The sequence below is a fragment of the Clarias gariepinus genome, chromosome 3 (assembly GCF_024256425.1).
Source record: "Clarias gariepinus isolate MV-2021 ecotype Netherlands chromosome 3, CGAR_prim_01v2, whole genome shotgun sequence".
NCBI lineage: Eukaryota > Metazoa > Chordata > Actinopteri > Siluriformes > Clariidae > Clarias > Clarias gariepinus.
In genome coordinates this window covers 14,354,207-14,371,311 of record NC_071102.1, presented here as the reverse complement: position 1 = coordinate 14,371,311, position 17,105 = coordinate 14,354,207, and the positions used below count along the sequence as shown (strand labels likewise).

General features: G+C 39.4%; 1 protein-coding gene across 1 annotated transcript in view; it reads left to right on the top strand.

The window, feature by feature from the left end:
* LOC128519672 (ADP-ribosyl cyclase/cyclic ADP-ribose hydrolase 1-like) overlaps positions 1-16,182 on the top strand; it is a 44,135-nt gene extending 27,953 nt beyond the window's left edge. The window contains exons 4-10 of the mRNA XM_053493490.1: positions 353-478; positions 1,098-1,233; positions 1,397-1,479; positions 8,408-8,481; positions 9,507-9,593; positions 15,864-15,947; positions 16,033-16,182. Of these exons, the coding sequence (XP_053349465.1) occupies positions 353-478; positions 1,098-1,233; positions 1,397-1,479; positions 8,408-8,481; positions 9,507-9,593; positions 15,864-15,947; positions 16,033-16,090 (648 nt within the window). The 3' untranslated portion in view covers positions 16,091-16,182. The remainder of the gene's footprint in view (positions 1-352; positions 479-1,097; positions 1,234-1,396; positions 1,480-8,407; positions 8,482-9,506; positions 9,594-15,863; positions 15,948-16,032) is intronic.
* Positions 16,183-17,105: the final 923 nt, after the last annotated feature.

Genomic DNA, 17,105 nt, shown 5'->3' with positions numbered 1-17,105 from the left:
TTATCTGTTTTAAACTTGGTGTTATTTGATCTTATTGGCTTGGAAATTGATATTTCAATAAATAGTAAACTTGGCCGATTTCTTTATCATTTTGTTGACGAGTGGAGCTTGAAAATTCGCCCACCCCCTTAAGTGGTGAATGACAGGAAATGTTTGAGAACCACTGAGTTAGACTCCCCCAAAGTGCCAGATAACTGGAGGAAATTTATATTTTTCAAGTTATCCTAATGAAACAATGGGTAGTGAACAAAGTGAAAATATAAAGTTTTTCTCTTGTCTCATTTTCAAAACAAACTGGAATAGATTTTGCCTTGTGTAAATGTCTTTTTTTCTTCTTTGTTATTTTAGGGAGATTGACTGTAAGAAAATCTGGGGGACATTTAAGCAGGCCTACGTTGGGAGAGATCCATGTGATGTTCCTCCTGAGGCGTATGATCCCCTATTGAACTCAGTCAAAGATGATGCTGCATGTAATACCGTAAGAATGTTGTACTCCTACACTTAAGTATGCTTGTTTTATATATAAATAGTGTATATTCACTTGTGGCCACATTTGGTCTGAGTCTCCTATTGGGTAATAATGGGTGTGTCAGGGTAAGAAAAGAACAGGGATCCAAAATAACTTTGTGGTGGCCATCGTGGAACATCCAAAAACACCCTTAAATTCGCTGAAGTGAATATGAACCATTCCAAAAACAATTTGTGTTTATTTATTTTATTACCAATAGATATTAATTAAAAAAGCTAAGCTTAATATTTTATCTGGATTAGTTCATATTTTTATTTCTGAAATAACTATGCTAAAATGGTATAAGTGAATTTTAATGTGCTGGAATAGTTTTAATTCAAAACTTTTTATCTGATCTACAATTTTTCATCTGTGATGCGATCTGGGATTGCTTTAAAGCTCCCATTTACCAGCTAGCAGCTGGTCTAACCAAGCTCCATTTTTAAGAAGGCCCAGAATACATTTTAAATTGATCAATATAAATTTGTCCTGTTGATATTGATTGTAGGTTATGTTCTGAATATTCAACAAAACCATGGATTATAAATTTTTTTCTTTAGTCCTTTTATATCTATTGATTTCTGTGTAGATGCTGTTCTGGAGCCAGACAAACGCAGTAGTGCATGCATTTACTAAAAACAGAGATTGCCTGGTCACAGTGGAGGATACACTGCTTGGATTTATGTTTAAAGGACTGACTTGGTGCAGCAAAAATGAAAGCAAAGGTAATAACTTCTTAAATGTATAGTGCTGATGAGGCAAACAAATAAAATGATGCTTCATGTCCATGCCATGCTGCTTCCAGTCATTGTTAGTATATATATATATATATATATTGTTAGCAAATAAATGTATATATTTTAAAGATTATGTGTGCTTCATCAACAGAAACCTTCACGACAGGTTGTCCTGATTGGTCAGGTTGTAAAAACAGCCCTATACAATCTTTCTGGCTTAAAGCTTCTGCTAATGTGAGTATGTTTTTTTTACTTCTTTCTAAGTAAAACACATAATGGCTTTATGATGCTGCATATATATTAAAACTTATTAATAATTGAAATATCGTTTTCTTGGAAAAGGGAAAGGATGACCTTTCTGCCAGTGTGTACTGTAGATTCTTTTAGACACAATTCACACACATACAAATGTACAGTAGACACTTTTATTTAAACTACATTGCAGATTGTAATGATAGCAGATGACACAGCTGAGTATGGATTAGTTTCGTCAGACCAACAACTGTTTCTGTAATGATCTGGGTCGCGTGAAGGGCAGAACCGCGCATAAACTGTTCGCGGCCATTTATACATGCAGTTGCCAGCAACACGTGTAACAGGCGACGTGTTTATTTAAGGGTCCTGATACCTCGGCACTTGGTGCGATCATTTAGGTAACATCAGTAAGGTATCAGGAACAAAAACAAAGCAAGATAAACAAACAAACATACATACAAACAAACAAAGGAAAGAAAGGAAAGGCAGACAGACAAAGTGTCCTGTTCAAGCCTCAGCCTCTGCCTGTATAAGACGTCGGCGAGACAGAGAGAGAGAGAGAGAGAGAGAGAGCAGCACGCATCAGTCCAGTGTGCGCGCAAAGTTTACCGCACAAATACATAACTCTCTTTTATAAATCCTCAGTAAGGGCATAGGTCCCGAGATGATATTTGTTTTTTATCTTTGGTCTCCAGAGCCCCATCCGTTCTCACGTTTCTTTTGTTTTCTTTAAGTTCCTTAATTAATAAGCCCACGCCATCTCCAAACAGGAAGGTCTTCCCATGCGTATTATAAGCACTCTCACAAACTCCTATTTTGTTGACCCCCTCTAAAGCCCTGCATCAGGACTCTTATAATATAAACCTTCTTACATCACGTAACAGTTTCCTGATAAATGTAGCATTGTCTTTGTTCTCATTGAAATGCTTTACCTACACCACCCTTGTGTTAAAATATTCAACAACAGCTTTGTTTTACGTTCTCACATTGTGCTCACATGGAGAACATACTTGTAAGAGTTTGTATACAGATAAATCCAAGGGGGAATCTAAGATGGCGCCGGTGAGGTCGGCTGCCGTCACAACTGCTCCGACCCATTTTACTTTGTTTTCGTTGTTTAAGATATCTTTCAGTAACTTTAAACTACTACTCAGGGAAGTCAAGGGGAGGCGGCGTGTGTTTAATGGTGAACAGCAGCTGGTGCAACAGCGTGAGTGTTGTTCCTCTCACACGCTCCTGCACACCAAACCTGGAACTACTGTCCATCATGTGTCGTCCTTTTTATCTACCTCGGGAGTTCACATCGGTCATAATCAGCGCCGTTTATATTCCACCACAAGCGGACACAGTATATAAAATATTATAAGCCAAAATACAAACAAAGGCTGAAACAGGAAGTTCCGGTTCAGAGGGAGGTCGCGCGCTGGACGGACCAATTGGTGGCCGCGTTACAGGACGCACTCGATGACGCAGACTGGGACATGTTCAGGAACAGCTCCGATGATGACGTCAGCGTGTTTACGGAAGCGGTTGTGGGATTCATCGGTAAACTAGCGGATGATACCGTGGAAAAAAAGACTATTAAAACGTTTTCCAACCAGAAGCCGTGGGTGGATAAAACCATCCGCGATGCTCTGAGATCTCGCACCGCTCATGGAATCATACAAGGCTGCGTCATACAGCGTCCGGAAGGCGGTGAAAGCAGCGCTACGGGAGAAAACTAGAGTCACAACTCCAACAGAGTGACTCTATGAGCCTGTGGCAGGGATTAAGGACAATTACGGACTATAAAGCACCAACAACCGGTATGACGAACGTGGACGTGACTCTGGCAGACGAGCTGAACACTTTCTATGCTCGCTTCGAGGCTGCAGCTAAAGATGCTAGCGATGCTAATGCTAGCGGCGTTAACGGCTGCAGACAGGAAGACACTGCCAGCACCAGAAGCGCGTTCATCATCACCGAGCATGACGTGAGGAGAGCCTTCAAGAGAGTCAACACCAGGAAAGCAGCAGGACCAGACGGCATCTCAGGCCGTATCCTCAGAGCCTGCGCAGACCAGCTAGCACCTGTGTTCACTGAGATATTCAACCTCTCTTTATCTCAGTCGGTGATCCCCACATGCTTCAAAGAGTCCATCATTGTTCCTGTCCCAAAGAAACCTCAACCTGCTTCTCTTAATGACTATCGCCCTGTAGCTCTCACCTCAGCAGTGATGAAGTGCTTTGAACGCCTGGTCAGAGACTTCATCATTTCTTCACTACCAGACACACTCGACCCACTACAGTTTGCATACCGCCTCAACCGTTCTACTGATGATGCCATCTCTCACCTCCTCCACACATCACTCACTCACCTGGACGCTAGGAAAGGAAATTATGTGAAAATGCTCTTCATCGACTACAGCTCTGCATTTAATACCATAATTCCCTCCACACTCACCACCAAGCTGGAGCACCTGGGACTCAGCTCATCTATGTGCCAGTGGATCTCCAACTTCCTAACTGGCAGACCACAGGCAGTAAGGATGGACGGTCATGTCTTAGCCTCCCTCACTCTCAGCACTGGAGCACCCCAGGGCTGTGTTCTGAGCCCCCTGCTGTACTCTTTGTACACCCACGACTGCGTGGCGACTACCAACTCAAGTTTGCTGACGACACTGTTGTGGTGGGCCTGATCGCCAACAACGATGAGTCGGCCTACCTAGAGGAGATAGGAAATCTGGAGAAATGGTGCCAGAGGAACAATCTCCTCCTGAATGTCAGCAAGACAAAGGAGCTGATTGTGGACTTTTGTACAAAGCAGGAGAGGAACTACCAGACTCCAGTTATCAACAGCAGCCCAGTGGAGAGAGTGGACAGCTTTCGATACCTCGGTGTTCACATCACGCAGGACCTGTCATGGTCCTGTTACATCAACACCGTGGTAAAAAAGGCCCGGCAGCGTCTCTACCACCTCAGACGCTTGAGAGACTTTAGACTGTCCTCCAAGGTGCTAAGGAATTTCTACTCCTGCACCATAGAGAGCGTCCTGACGGGAAACATCACAACCTGGTTCGGGGACAGCACCATGCAGGACAGACGAGCTCTACAGAGGGTGGTGCGTTCAGCTGAACAAATCATCCGCACCGAGCTCCCTGACCTACACTCGATCTACAGCAAACGGTGCTGGACTGAGGCCCGGAAGATGGTGAAGGACCTCAGCCATCCCAACAATGGACTGTTCTCTCTGTTGCGGTGTGGGAAGCGATTCCGCTCCCTGAAGACCAATACAGAGAGATTGAGGAGCTTCTTCCCGCAGGCCATAAGGTCTCTCAACCACCCAATACAGGACTAATATCATCTCTTTTACATCCAACAGTGGGCATTCATGGACAGTATGGACACATTCATGCACAATTTTTGCACTATATACTTATACTTTCATTATGGACCACTCCACAAATCACTTTATTAATAAGACACTTTAAGAAGTCAGTCACTTTATGCATATTTGCACACCTCAGCCATTTTTTACATTACTTATGGACAAATTTCTATTTTCTTCTTTCATATTTCTATATTATATATATTTTGTTCTTATTTGTACAGTATATTTTTATTCTTATTTTATTTTAGGTAGCACAGTATATTTTTACTTTTACTAGTTAATTTCATTTTTCTGCAATATTTCTTTTACTGCAATATGTCTTTATTTTTACTTGTACAGTATATATTACCAGTTAACTTTATTTTCTACCATATTACCTTTTATTTATATTTATTCTTATGTTTAAGTTTTTTACTTTAAGGTCACTGGTAGTCGAAAAAGCATTTCACTGCATATTGTACTGTGTATGACTGTGTACGTGACAAATAAAATTTGAATTTGAATTTAAAGTCGGATTAGTTAGAAGTTACTAAAACTGTCTTCAACTACTCGCAGGTTTCATGTTAATAAATTATAGTTGAGGCGAGTCAGTTAGGACATTTACTTTATTCATGACACAGATTGTTCTAGTAGTTGTTTACAGATAGATTATTTCACTTTTAATTCACTGCACCACAATTCTAGTGGGTCAAAAGTTTACATTCACTCAAGTTTACATTTTCTGTAAAATTCCAGAAAATTATGTCATAGGTTTTGAAGCTTCTGTCAGCTAACTGACATAATTTGAGGACAACCTTCAGACTTCTTAAGTACTTGTTTGACATCATGGAAAAATCGAAAGTAACCTTCAAAAAAATGTGGTTCTCCACAAGTCTGGTTCATCCTTAAGGGTAATTTGCGAATGCCTGAAGGTTCCACGTTCATCAATTCTAACAATATCCGCAAATATAAACACGATTGGATCACACTGCTCAGGAAGGGGACTAGACATGTTGTGTCTTCTAGAGATAAACTTACTGTGGAACCAATTAATCCCAGACCTACAACAAATGGACCTTGTAAAGACACGGAAAGAAACAGGTACAGGATTTTCTAAAGCTACAGTAAAATGAAACAGATATCGACATAACCTGAAGGGCTGCTTAGCAAATAAGAAGCTACTGCTCCAAAACCGCCAAAAAAGCCAGACTAAGGTTTGCAGCTGCACATGTGGTCAAGGATGTTGATTATTCCCTATTTGTGGAAATATCCTGTGGTCTAAATTATATTGTTTGGCCGTAATGAGTAATATAGTTATGAACTATATTACCCTACAGATGATAGGGCGAGCACTTTACTGTACCACTGCGCCACTTCGGAGGCCCCTATAGTTAAGAACTTTAATGACCAACCGTGAAGCACGGAAGTGGCAACGTCATGTTGTTAGGGTGCTTTGCTTCAGGAGGGACTGGTGCACTTTACAGAATAGATGGCTTCATGAAGAAGTAACATTATGTGTATGTAATAAATCAACATCTCAAGACAACAGCCAGTTGAACAGAAACAACAGAAGTTAAAGCTTGGACACAAATGGGGCTCCCAAATGGACCTCAAGAATACCTTCTGTTGCAAAATAAATGTAAGAATAAAGTTGTGGTGTTGGAAGGGTATGGAAGTATATTAGTGCCAAAATTCCTCAAAGCAAAATAGCAGGTTGAATTACATGAACTGAAAAAAGCATGTTGCAATAAAAATGTTCCGATCGATAAGTAGTTTCTGAGAAGTAGACTACACAGGGAGCAGAAAGCACACTTTAAAGTACACTGCGGCATGGACAGCAGCAATCGGCTCTCCACTGCTCTTTCTGTGATATCCTGGATGTGAAGACCTGAATTTTAGCAACTTGACTTTTATTACCTGAATTTTTGCAACCTGAATTTTGTTACCTGAATTTTGTTGACCTGAATTTGTAAGACTGAAAAATATTTCAAATTGTATTTTTAACACTTGAAAATATTTTTAAACTGCAATTTAGTAACTTGAATATTTTTGCATTGAATTTTAAATGCTATTACATTTTCACTTGAAATGTACAACCACAATAAATTGCAGTGGCAAAAATTTCAAACATTGTAAATGCTCCAAGGATTTTTTTCAATTTAGATCAAATTGCAATGCAGAAAAATTCTAAAATTTTTTATTGCAACACGTTTTTTTCAGTTCATGTAATTCAACCTGATATTTTGCTTTGAGGAATTTAGGCACTATTATACTTCCATAGAAGAGCCCTGACCCTAATCCAACAGAACATTTGTGGAACTGCAAAAGCATTTGTGAGTTAGGAGTCAGTTACACTAGTTCTGATACGAGTAATGGGCAAACATTCCAGTACCTTTTATACAAAGCTGATAGAAAGCTACTCTAAACATTTAACCCAAGTTAAACAATTCAAGGGAACACTATCAAATACTATTTGTGTTATCATATACTATAAGTGTTGTCAACTTTTGTCCAAATGGGAATGTGATCAAAGAAATAAAAGTTGAACTAAATCTTTATTTTTAAACAAATTAATGATCCCAACTGACCCAAAAGAGATGATTGGCAGTCAATGTTTACTAGTGTTAAAATCAGGAATAGTGAAAAACTGAGCGTAAAGTTTTGTTTGGTTATAATAACATAACATAACATATCGTAGTCAGATCATAATATAATGAATGCATACACAATGAAAGATTTTGCTGCTACGATCTAACATTGGATTTTCCAAAGAAAATAAGAAATAGTACAAAAATTGACTACTTCAGATTTAAGGGAGAATTTGTCTAAGAAGAAATTGTGTGTGAATGAGACAGGCAATGAGAAAAGACTTTTAAAGCATTTAATAAGTAAAATCAACAGGTCAAAAAATAACTAGCGGGGCTTTAAATTACTGTTTTTCTTTAACTTTTAAGTAAGAAGTAAAAACATACAGTATATAATACAGGTAACATAGTTTTGGAGTAGAAAGTATGATATTTTACTGAAATGAAGTGAATCAACATGAAAAGTCCCTAAGTGGACATACTGAGTAAAGTACAAATTAATTTTAAGAATGTACAGTAATAGATTACATATACAGTGATAACTCCAAATATGAATTTAATATGTTCCCGAGTAGAGTTCTTAAGGTTAAGTTTACTTTGAACACAAAATTGAATGAGGTCTCTTTTTCTTGCTGCCATGCTAACATCGCTAACTTGGCTTTCCACTGACCCAAACAAGTTTTACACAACCACCGGATGTACAAGCAACTCAGCTGTTGTTTGATTCATTCACATGTGTGAAATGCTTCTCAGGGCGAGACAAATTCCAATTTTTAAGGCAAACATTTGTGAGGCTTTGTTACTGCTCACTATTGATAATATTCCAGGCACATAAAAGAAGCACATTGTACAGATGTTCTTATTTACACTACATGACAAGTAAAACTTTTAGTCACATTAAGGAACCCTGAATAATTTTATTCTATAAACTATAATTCTTTACATTTTATTATATAAACTATATTTTTTAATAGTTTGCCACGACTGGTTGTGGAAAAGTGTCGGTAATGTTAAATGGATCACTGGACACCCCTTTCAACTCCTCAAGGTACTGTGCATAAAATATATATTTTTTTACAAATTAGTGCAATTTACAAATATGGTTATTCAATTAAATACATTTTTTTTTTATATAGAGCTTTTAAGAATTGACATTGTTGCAAAGCAGCTTTACACAGTCAGAAGAGTTATATTTATTTATATATTTTATATATATTTATTAATTATAATATAGTGCCTAAGACTTTTGCACAGTACTGTAGTTTCTTGTCTTTGATTTTTTTTTTTTTTTACCTGTCACTTAGCAGTTTTGCCATAGTTTTCATGCTTTTGTTTCCTTCCAGTTTGTTGATTTAGTTAATAAAGTGTTCATGTGTGTTTACATCATGCCTAAGCTTACCATTTCATGATGATACAATCTTTTTTATCTGGATAAAATAATAATTTGACTAATTATTTTTAGTTTATTTCTAGGGCAAGCAATTTTTTTTTTTTTTGCAAAAAAACAAAGATTCTGAAATGGCTATACATGCTTTCATTTCAAAACATCTTTGCTATTGGAATGCTCCTAATTTTGGTGTTTGCCAGGCCAATTTCCAGTTGGTTAAAAATGCTGCTGCACAGATTTTAACAGGAACATGAATACAAAACTGATATCCCTACACTGGCTCACTGTTCATTTCAGGATTCAGTTCAAGACGTTGGTAATGATAATTGCCAAATAGTGCCATCTAGGGCTAGTTGTAATCAAAAATCACATTGCGATTAGTTTGACACATATTGCACAGTTTGTGATGTAAACTGTGATGGGTGACTATTAAATGTATCACTTAGCATTCACACATATTTATTTAAGGTACCAGAAAAGAATGTGAGGGTTGCTTTCTTATCTTTTTCTTATTTTATTGTCAATATTACTGTTACATTTTACTTACATAATACATTTTTAAAATATAGTTAAACTATAGTTGTATGCTTTAACAACCTCAGCATCAAATGTCCTCCAGGGGAATCGATTTTTTTTTCTTAATATATATAATAATATATATTTTTTTATTTGTTTGTTTTCTTAAGCATCTTTGCAAGTGTAGAAGTGAAGAAACTTGATCCAAATAAAGTGGAGGGTTTGACTATACTGCTTGTCACCAACAACACAGACTCGTAAGTACTAGAACAGAAAACCTGCTTTACTCACAATGCATGGATGCATTTTAGTGCACTAAACAAATAAAAATATACACTGCCTGGCCAAAAAAGGTAAAAATTTGAATTGAAAAAAGCTAATATTTTTGTTTGGATAGTTGATTAATATGTTTTAGCTAACAACAATTTATATAAGCCTAACTGATGCTGTGAGAAACTTCTAATTTCTTAAACAGCCAATGTTAGACATGTACTGCATCCAGTGCTTATGAAAAAATTCTAATACATTTTAGTAGGGTCAAATTACTGGTTTGCAATAATTTGTAGAGTTTTAGAAATTACAGCAACTCAAAAATATGTATTAAAAAACCCTAACATATATTATAAGATATTTCTGAGCAAGAATTCAGATTTGATGAGAAGCATTCAACGAGTGGTGATAATCGACAGTAACAGCACTCTAATATTTAACTACATGTATCACATTTACACAGGTGTTTTAAAAATTGTTAATTACTGTACACTAACTGTTGTTCACAGCATGGGTCGGTGCGGTTTGTAGTGCAGAGGAGAGAGCTGCTGCCTGCCAAAATCCACACTTAATACCAGTTACAGAAGTACACTTAACAACGAAACCGTATGTCATCCTATACAACGTGTAACGCTTGGATTTAATTAAACCACTAGTTACTTTGCTACGGGATCAAAAATCAAAATACGGGTTTTTAAACAACACTTCCGGTATTGCGCAATCAAGACAGGACAAGTAAAGACGCGACACAATAACTCTGTATAAACCAAACCAAAGTGTATTAAACAAAACAAACCAACAAACAAACAAACAAACAAGGTGCACCAAAACCAATATATACAAAATATATACAAATATAAACAATGTGTGCGATGTATGCGAGTGTGTGAGTGCGTGTATGATTGTCCAGAGTCAATGTTATTGCAGCTTGTGAAATGATGCACGGGAGAGATTGGCTCGGGCTCACTGGTATAGATGACAAATCCGGGAGCTCGAGCAACGGAACGAGAGGTGAATTGTAAGTGTCGACGAGGAATAATCCGACCAGGGAAAAGTACTCCTTTAGAACCATCCAACAAACTCTCTTTCAGAAAAAAGCAGCGCGCTGTGAAAAATCTCTTGCCGGTTCCGGCTTTATACCCGCACACGTGACCCGACGCCGCTTCTGGGTCCTCTCGCGCTGCGATCGCGCATGCTTGCGAGAGCTTAACCCCGTGACCAACACCGTCTATGGGAACAAGTAAAACCAGATAGGGCATGTTTCTGTGCACAGCATTAGCTCCTTAATCCATTTCCCTGTTATTTAAAATGCCCCTTTATGTGGCTGCGCTACATAGACCCCCCCCCCAAGCCTCCGGCGTCTGAGGAGAACGTCCGTAAAAGTGCTTCAGATTAACCACGTTCACTATATCAGTTTTTTGTGGATTGCCCCAAGACACTGTGTAGTTAATTGGTCCTTTTTTGGTTTTTATTTCTGCTGGTTCCTCCCACTTGGGCGCTAGCTTGGCAGAAAATCTTTTCACTGCGGAGGAAAGTGGGTGAGTTTTTATCCAAACTAGATCTCCCGGTTGAAAGTGCGCATCTTTTCTCCGGGCATTGTAGTATCTAGCTTGTTTGGATTGTTGTTATTTTACTCTTTGTTTCACCTCCTCCATGATAAGTCATTGTCTGTCCAGTAATGAGTAGGCTGTGTGATCAGGTGTTGGAGGGTGATTCATGAGCCTTTCGAGTGGCCCTTTTAGTTGCCGACCCAGTGTGAGTTCTGCAGGTGTCTTTCCAGTAGTTTCCTGTTGGGTTGTATTGATGGCGAACCTGAGCTCTGGTAACCATTGGTCCCAGTTTTGGTGATGGTCCCCGACGTAAGAAGCGATCATTGTCTTCAGAGTTCGGTTAACTCGTTCTGTCAGGTTCGTTTGTGGGTGGTAGCTCGTAGTTAGCTTTTGGACGCTCCCCCAGGTTTGGCAGAGGTGTGCCAGCAGTTGAGACGTAAACTGGGGTCCTCGATCGAATACTAGATATTTGGGAACACCCCATCTAGTAAAGATTTCCTCTCTTAGCACTTTCACCAGTTTTGGTGTCTTTACATCCCTGAGGAAAAACATCTCCACCCATTTGGTGAAATAATCTACCACCACCAGCAGATATTCATTTTGCCTTTTACTTCAGGGAAAAGGACCCATGATGTCCAATCCCACGGTGTGTCCTGGCTCTGGAACCTTCGTGCTCTGTAGTAGCCCACTAGGTCTAGTGTTTTCTGTTTTATACTGTTGACATACGCTGCAAGTTCTCACATAGTGCCAGACGTCTTTCCGCACCGTAGGCCACCATGCCACATCTAGTAACCTCAGCAGGGTTTTTAGTTGCCCCAGGTGTCCTCCCAAGGGATTGTCATGATAGTAGTGTAAAATGTTTCTTATTAATGATTGGGGGACAACTAGCTGAAATTTTTCTCTGTGTCTTACTGGTACCCGGCGATATAACGCCCCTTGGTGACGTTCGAAAGAGACCCTCTGATCTCGTGTGCTTCGTGGCTGGTCTTTAGAGAGCAGCTTCGTGATGGTAGGGTCCTTATGTTGGGCTTGAGTTATCTCGCACAGGTCGTTTGGTAAGTCGGATGAACATTTAGTGGTCGTGATGGCGAGACATGGAGCGATGCCCACTTTTAACGGCGGGGGCGCCCGGGATAGCGCATCTGGTCCCAGGTTTAAACAGCCTTTTCTATGATGTACTGTAAAAATGAACTGTTGTAGGCGTAACGTCCATCGGGTGAGACGAGAGCTGGTTTTCGGGCAGTTGAAGGCCCATGACAGGGCGGCATGGTCGGTAAAGACCTCAAAAGCGCGACCTTCTAGATAGTGCCTCCATTTTTCTACAGCCCAGACCATGGCCAAACACTCCTTTTCTGATGTGGAGTAATTCTGCTCAGCTCCTCTCAACATTCGCGATGCGTAAGCTACTGCTCGTTCTCCTTCTGCTGAAGTTTGGGTGAGGATGGCTCTCAAGCCCTCTTCGCTGGCGTCGGTGTGTAATTGGAATGGCAGATTTAGGTTCGGTTGTATTAGTACTGGTGGGTTTTGAAGTGCGTGTTTGACATCCATGCTGTTCTGGCATTCTTCGGTCCACTCCCATTTTACTCCCTTCCTTTTTAAATTATTTAATGGAGCTGTTATGTCTGCAAAGTGGGGAACGAACTTGTAATACCAGCCGGCGAGACCCAGAAAACGTTGAAGAGATTTTAAGTCTTGAGGAGGAGGATATTCTGCCACCACCTTTGTTTTCTCCGGGTCTAACTGCACACCTTCTTCAGAGATGACATGACCAAGGAACTTCAGCTGCCTTTTGAAGAAATGACACTTCTTCATGTTGAGGGAGAGATTGGCTTGGGTGTGTCTGGAAAATACTGCGTTGAGATGCATCCTATGTTGTTCTAGTGATTGTGAATAAATAATGATGTCATCTATATAAACAAAGCAATATTTCCCCGTTAGATCCGCCAAAACTTTCTCCATTAGTCGTTGGAACGTTGCAGCTGCATTTCTGAGTCCGTAGGGCATGGACCAGAATTGAAACAGACCTTTGGTAGTGATGAAGGCGGTCTTTTCACAGCTGTCTCTCTCCAACTCCACCTGCCATTAACCAGATAGCAGATCCAATGTTAAGAACCAGGAGGCGCCATCCAGTGATTCAATGATGTTGTGTATTAAAGGCATTTAATATGCATCAGGTTTGGTTTTGCTGTTCAACTTTCTAAAATCTACACAGAAACGGTAACTCCTATCCGGTTTAGGTACTAAAACAACAGGTGACGACCATGACGAACATGAAGGTTCGATGATGTTGTCCTTCAGCATCTGGTCGACTTGATCTTCTATTATTTTCTTCTTTAAGGGTGATACTCTGTATGCTTTGGACCTAATTGGGGTGTCATCAGATAAAGTGATTTTGTGTCTCTCTAATGCTGTTTTGCCTAAGATGTTGGAGATGGTGCGGGGCCAAGCGGCCATTAGTTTCAGCAGCTCCTCTTCATTGTCGGTGTCCCAGGATGTCACACTTTTTGTGTTTTTCTCTGCGCATAGTAGATCATCAGGAGTCACAGGTAAGGCGAGATACAGATTGGCTGTCGCCGGGAGATGAGTGTGTCGTTATGAAGGGATGATAAGAGACTCCCTTCTCTGTTTTTAGCCCGTACTCCCCGCGTGCGACATCCAAGGTGGCTCCTGTGGCTTTTAAGAAGTCCAGCCCCACGATCAGAGGGAAGGCCAGGTGGAGAGGGGAGGTCTTTGAGATCTACGGCGTTCGACAATCTGTGGCTGGGGGGAGCAGGTTCCCAGGGTTTTGCTGTGAGGTAGAGCTCTTTGGGGTATGCGTCAACCCCATCTCATCACGTCTTCCACTACATGTCGGTCCAAGAACAGGGGACCTGGTCCTGCTCAGCAGGGTGAGATGGGTGCACGTTGTTTTCTTGATGGATTTCGTGGCTCCATTCACAGGTGGGCTTCAGTTCCTCTGAGACGCTGTAGAAATCTTCTTTAATATGGTCCAGCTGTCGCATGAGGCAGCTGATCTCATTCCTTGCCTGGTCCAAGTGAGTTTCGAGGGCTTTAATCCTGCCGTTTTTCTTCCTGGAGTCAGCCATGGCCTTTTCTAGTAGCTGTTCTGCATACTGCAGCCTGTCGGAGAGATCAGCATAGTCTGCCTTGTCTTGTTCCCTTTCATGTGTAGTAGTTGCCAGGGTTTTTTGCAGCCTGGTGATTTCCACTTTGTTGTGCTCTACCTGGTGCTTTAGTTTTCTTAGGTAGAAGGCAGTCAGTTGCAACACTTCTTCTCTTGCCACTGACATGGTCTGTGGTATGAGACATGTTTGATGGGATCTAGAACCACAACTGACACAGATTTGAGAGGAAGAAACAAAACAGGAAAAATAAGAAAAAAATAATAATAATGAACACAGCAAACAGATGTGCAAGTGTAAGCTGCTGCTAAGCGTGGTTCTCTGTGACTGTGGTCTTCTGGTAGGCATGCTATTAACTGGGAGTCTCTGTGGGAAAAGCTAGTGAACACAGAGTTAGCACAGCTAGAGAACAGAGGCAGAAAAGAAGAACAACGCACAGAGCAATGGATAGAGTACTAATGGTAAGCTTCCACTTTCCTACAAGTGAAAGTCGCCCCCTTTTCGTAAAGAAAGGTTATAGCTAACGTTGAGTTGAGGAAACCAAAACAGAATCCGCATTTCTGGCAGAGTGAGTTCAATACCAAGTTTCTTCTCCCCCTTTTGTTTTTTTTATAAAGTTTAAAATAATAAATAAAGGGGTTTTGAAATGGGGATTTCTCAGTACCAGAACAGTAATTGTTATTTAAATTTTCCTCCGGGCGAAAGAAAGCAATAACAATGAAGGTATTAGTTTACTTAGCATTAGGGTTGACAACTATACATAAATTGAAACGCTTCTACACGCGTCTTCAAATTTTAATGGACAGTTTCTTAGTTGACCTGCTTTAGCCTTGAATCTGATTTACTGTATACATTTAACCTATGGTTTGGTCTGTCACGTGGGAGGCCATCTCAGTGAAGTTTTAGTAATTTAGCCAAAGTGTATTAACAAGAGTCTGGTACATATGACTAGGATTTCATGCACATTAATATGTTATGTAATGTTTTATTGAATATACAGAGCCTTCATTTGATACCAAACATCCCATGTCTTGCATACCCACTCATACCTTTATCTATAGCAAAGGTTATAGCTGTTAATTACACTCCTTAAGTTTGTGAAAAACATGTTAAACACAACATACAAAGACATCATACATTCTATACGCACACACATATAATTTTATATTTGCCCTACTGGCATACTTTAACTGATTAACATGGTACATGTCCATAACGCTTTGTATGTTTTCTGTTCTGGGGCCCAGCAGAAAACGCATTACGGGGGGGTCAGCAACTACCAGAGGATTGTGAAACTTTTCTATTCAAGGGATTTGTGCTGATCTACACCATTTGAGAAAATATATGAAACTGTTTCTCTCTTGTGCAAGCAAGTTGCTTTGCAGATTTGCACTCTCTAAGTTGGAGACGTGTAACCATTTCTTTCTTTAGTTGCTTTTAAACGTTTAAGTTTAATCGGCTTCCTTTGAGGTGGCCTGCTAGTCCCCACATATGCAATATTATTGCTATACCAGTAACCCTGGTAAGGATTAGAGCTATGAGAATAATGCCCTTCTGCTAAATTTATCTTACTTAATGTTAACAGGACTACATGCAAAAATCCATCATTTAACAATCTAAAAAGCAGTTTGAATGAAAAGATTGCTTACTACTGCAGAGAAGTTCCTTAGTAAGTATAATATTGTGAGATTTTTTAATATGGGTTATGTTTAATATGTCTACTGTAAATGTGACTGTGTTGTTTTGATATTTAGTTTCAGAGTTGCAGGCTGCATTTCTGATCTGAAGATTCCATGCAGTGACTGTCTGTGAAAATTATATCTGTTTCTTATGCATTGAAGATTTCTGAAATCCATCATAATCACATATAATCTGCATGTAAGCTGCAATTTGCTTGAATTAGAAAAAAAATAGTTTAGTTAGTTAGTAGTAATAGTAAGTATACTGATTAATACATATTGATGAAATACGATTTTTTACTATTCATTGGCTAAGACAGTTATTTTTTAATACATATTAGGATTTCTGTTAGTCTTTATGATAAACAAATTATGATCTTGCCAGTAAATAAAGTATACTGTATGTACTTTTGTTAAGTTTCCTAATTCTTTTTTTTTTTTTAACAATGCGTGTCTTTAAATGAATATTGGTGATTTATTGGCTTTTAAATGTTTCTGGTGCTGCCGCTAGTGGCTGCACAGCTGTCATTACCTACTGCTAGCCTCACTGTCATGGGTTTTCTTTGAAGGATAGACTCTTGTTGATCCAACAGACCAAATCGTGCTAATATGACCAAAAAATTCAGAACTAACAATTTTATAATTGAATAAGCCAGTCAAGTGGCGTCAAAAATGAGTAATATGGCTTTACTTAATGGGAACTCAAATACTGGAAATCACAGGACCATCACCCAAAAAATCATTAAGAAAAAAAAAACAGAGAAAACAACATGAAAATACTTGGGATAACAACATCGAAATTAGACATGTGCAATGCAAGGATACTGTGAAAACAAATTGTAATATTACTGTACCATGAATGACAATAAACTAAGACCGTAGTTCTCAAAGTGTGGGGCGCACCCCACTAGTGGGGAATACAGACATGACAGGTGGGGCACAATGAACGGGAGGGAATTAGTGGAAACTAATAGGAAAGTACATATTCTAATTCATGCTTTTCTTTATTGACAATAAAGATCGTACACTCGAAACTAAACAATCACACGCAAATGAATGGATCATTAATACAAGTAAATTAAAATAACATCAGAGAAAAAGTGGAACCATAGTGCAACAACCATGGTTTAACGTCGGCATGTTAATTG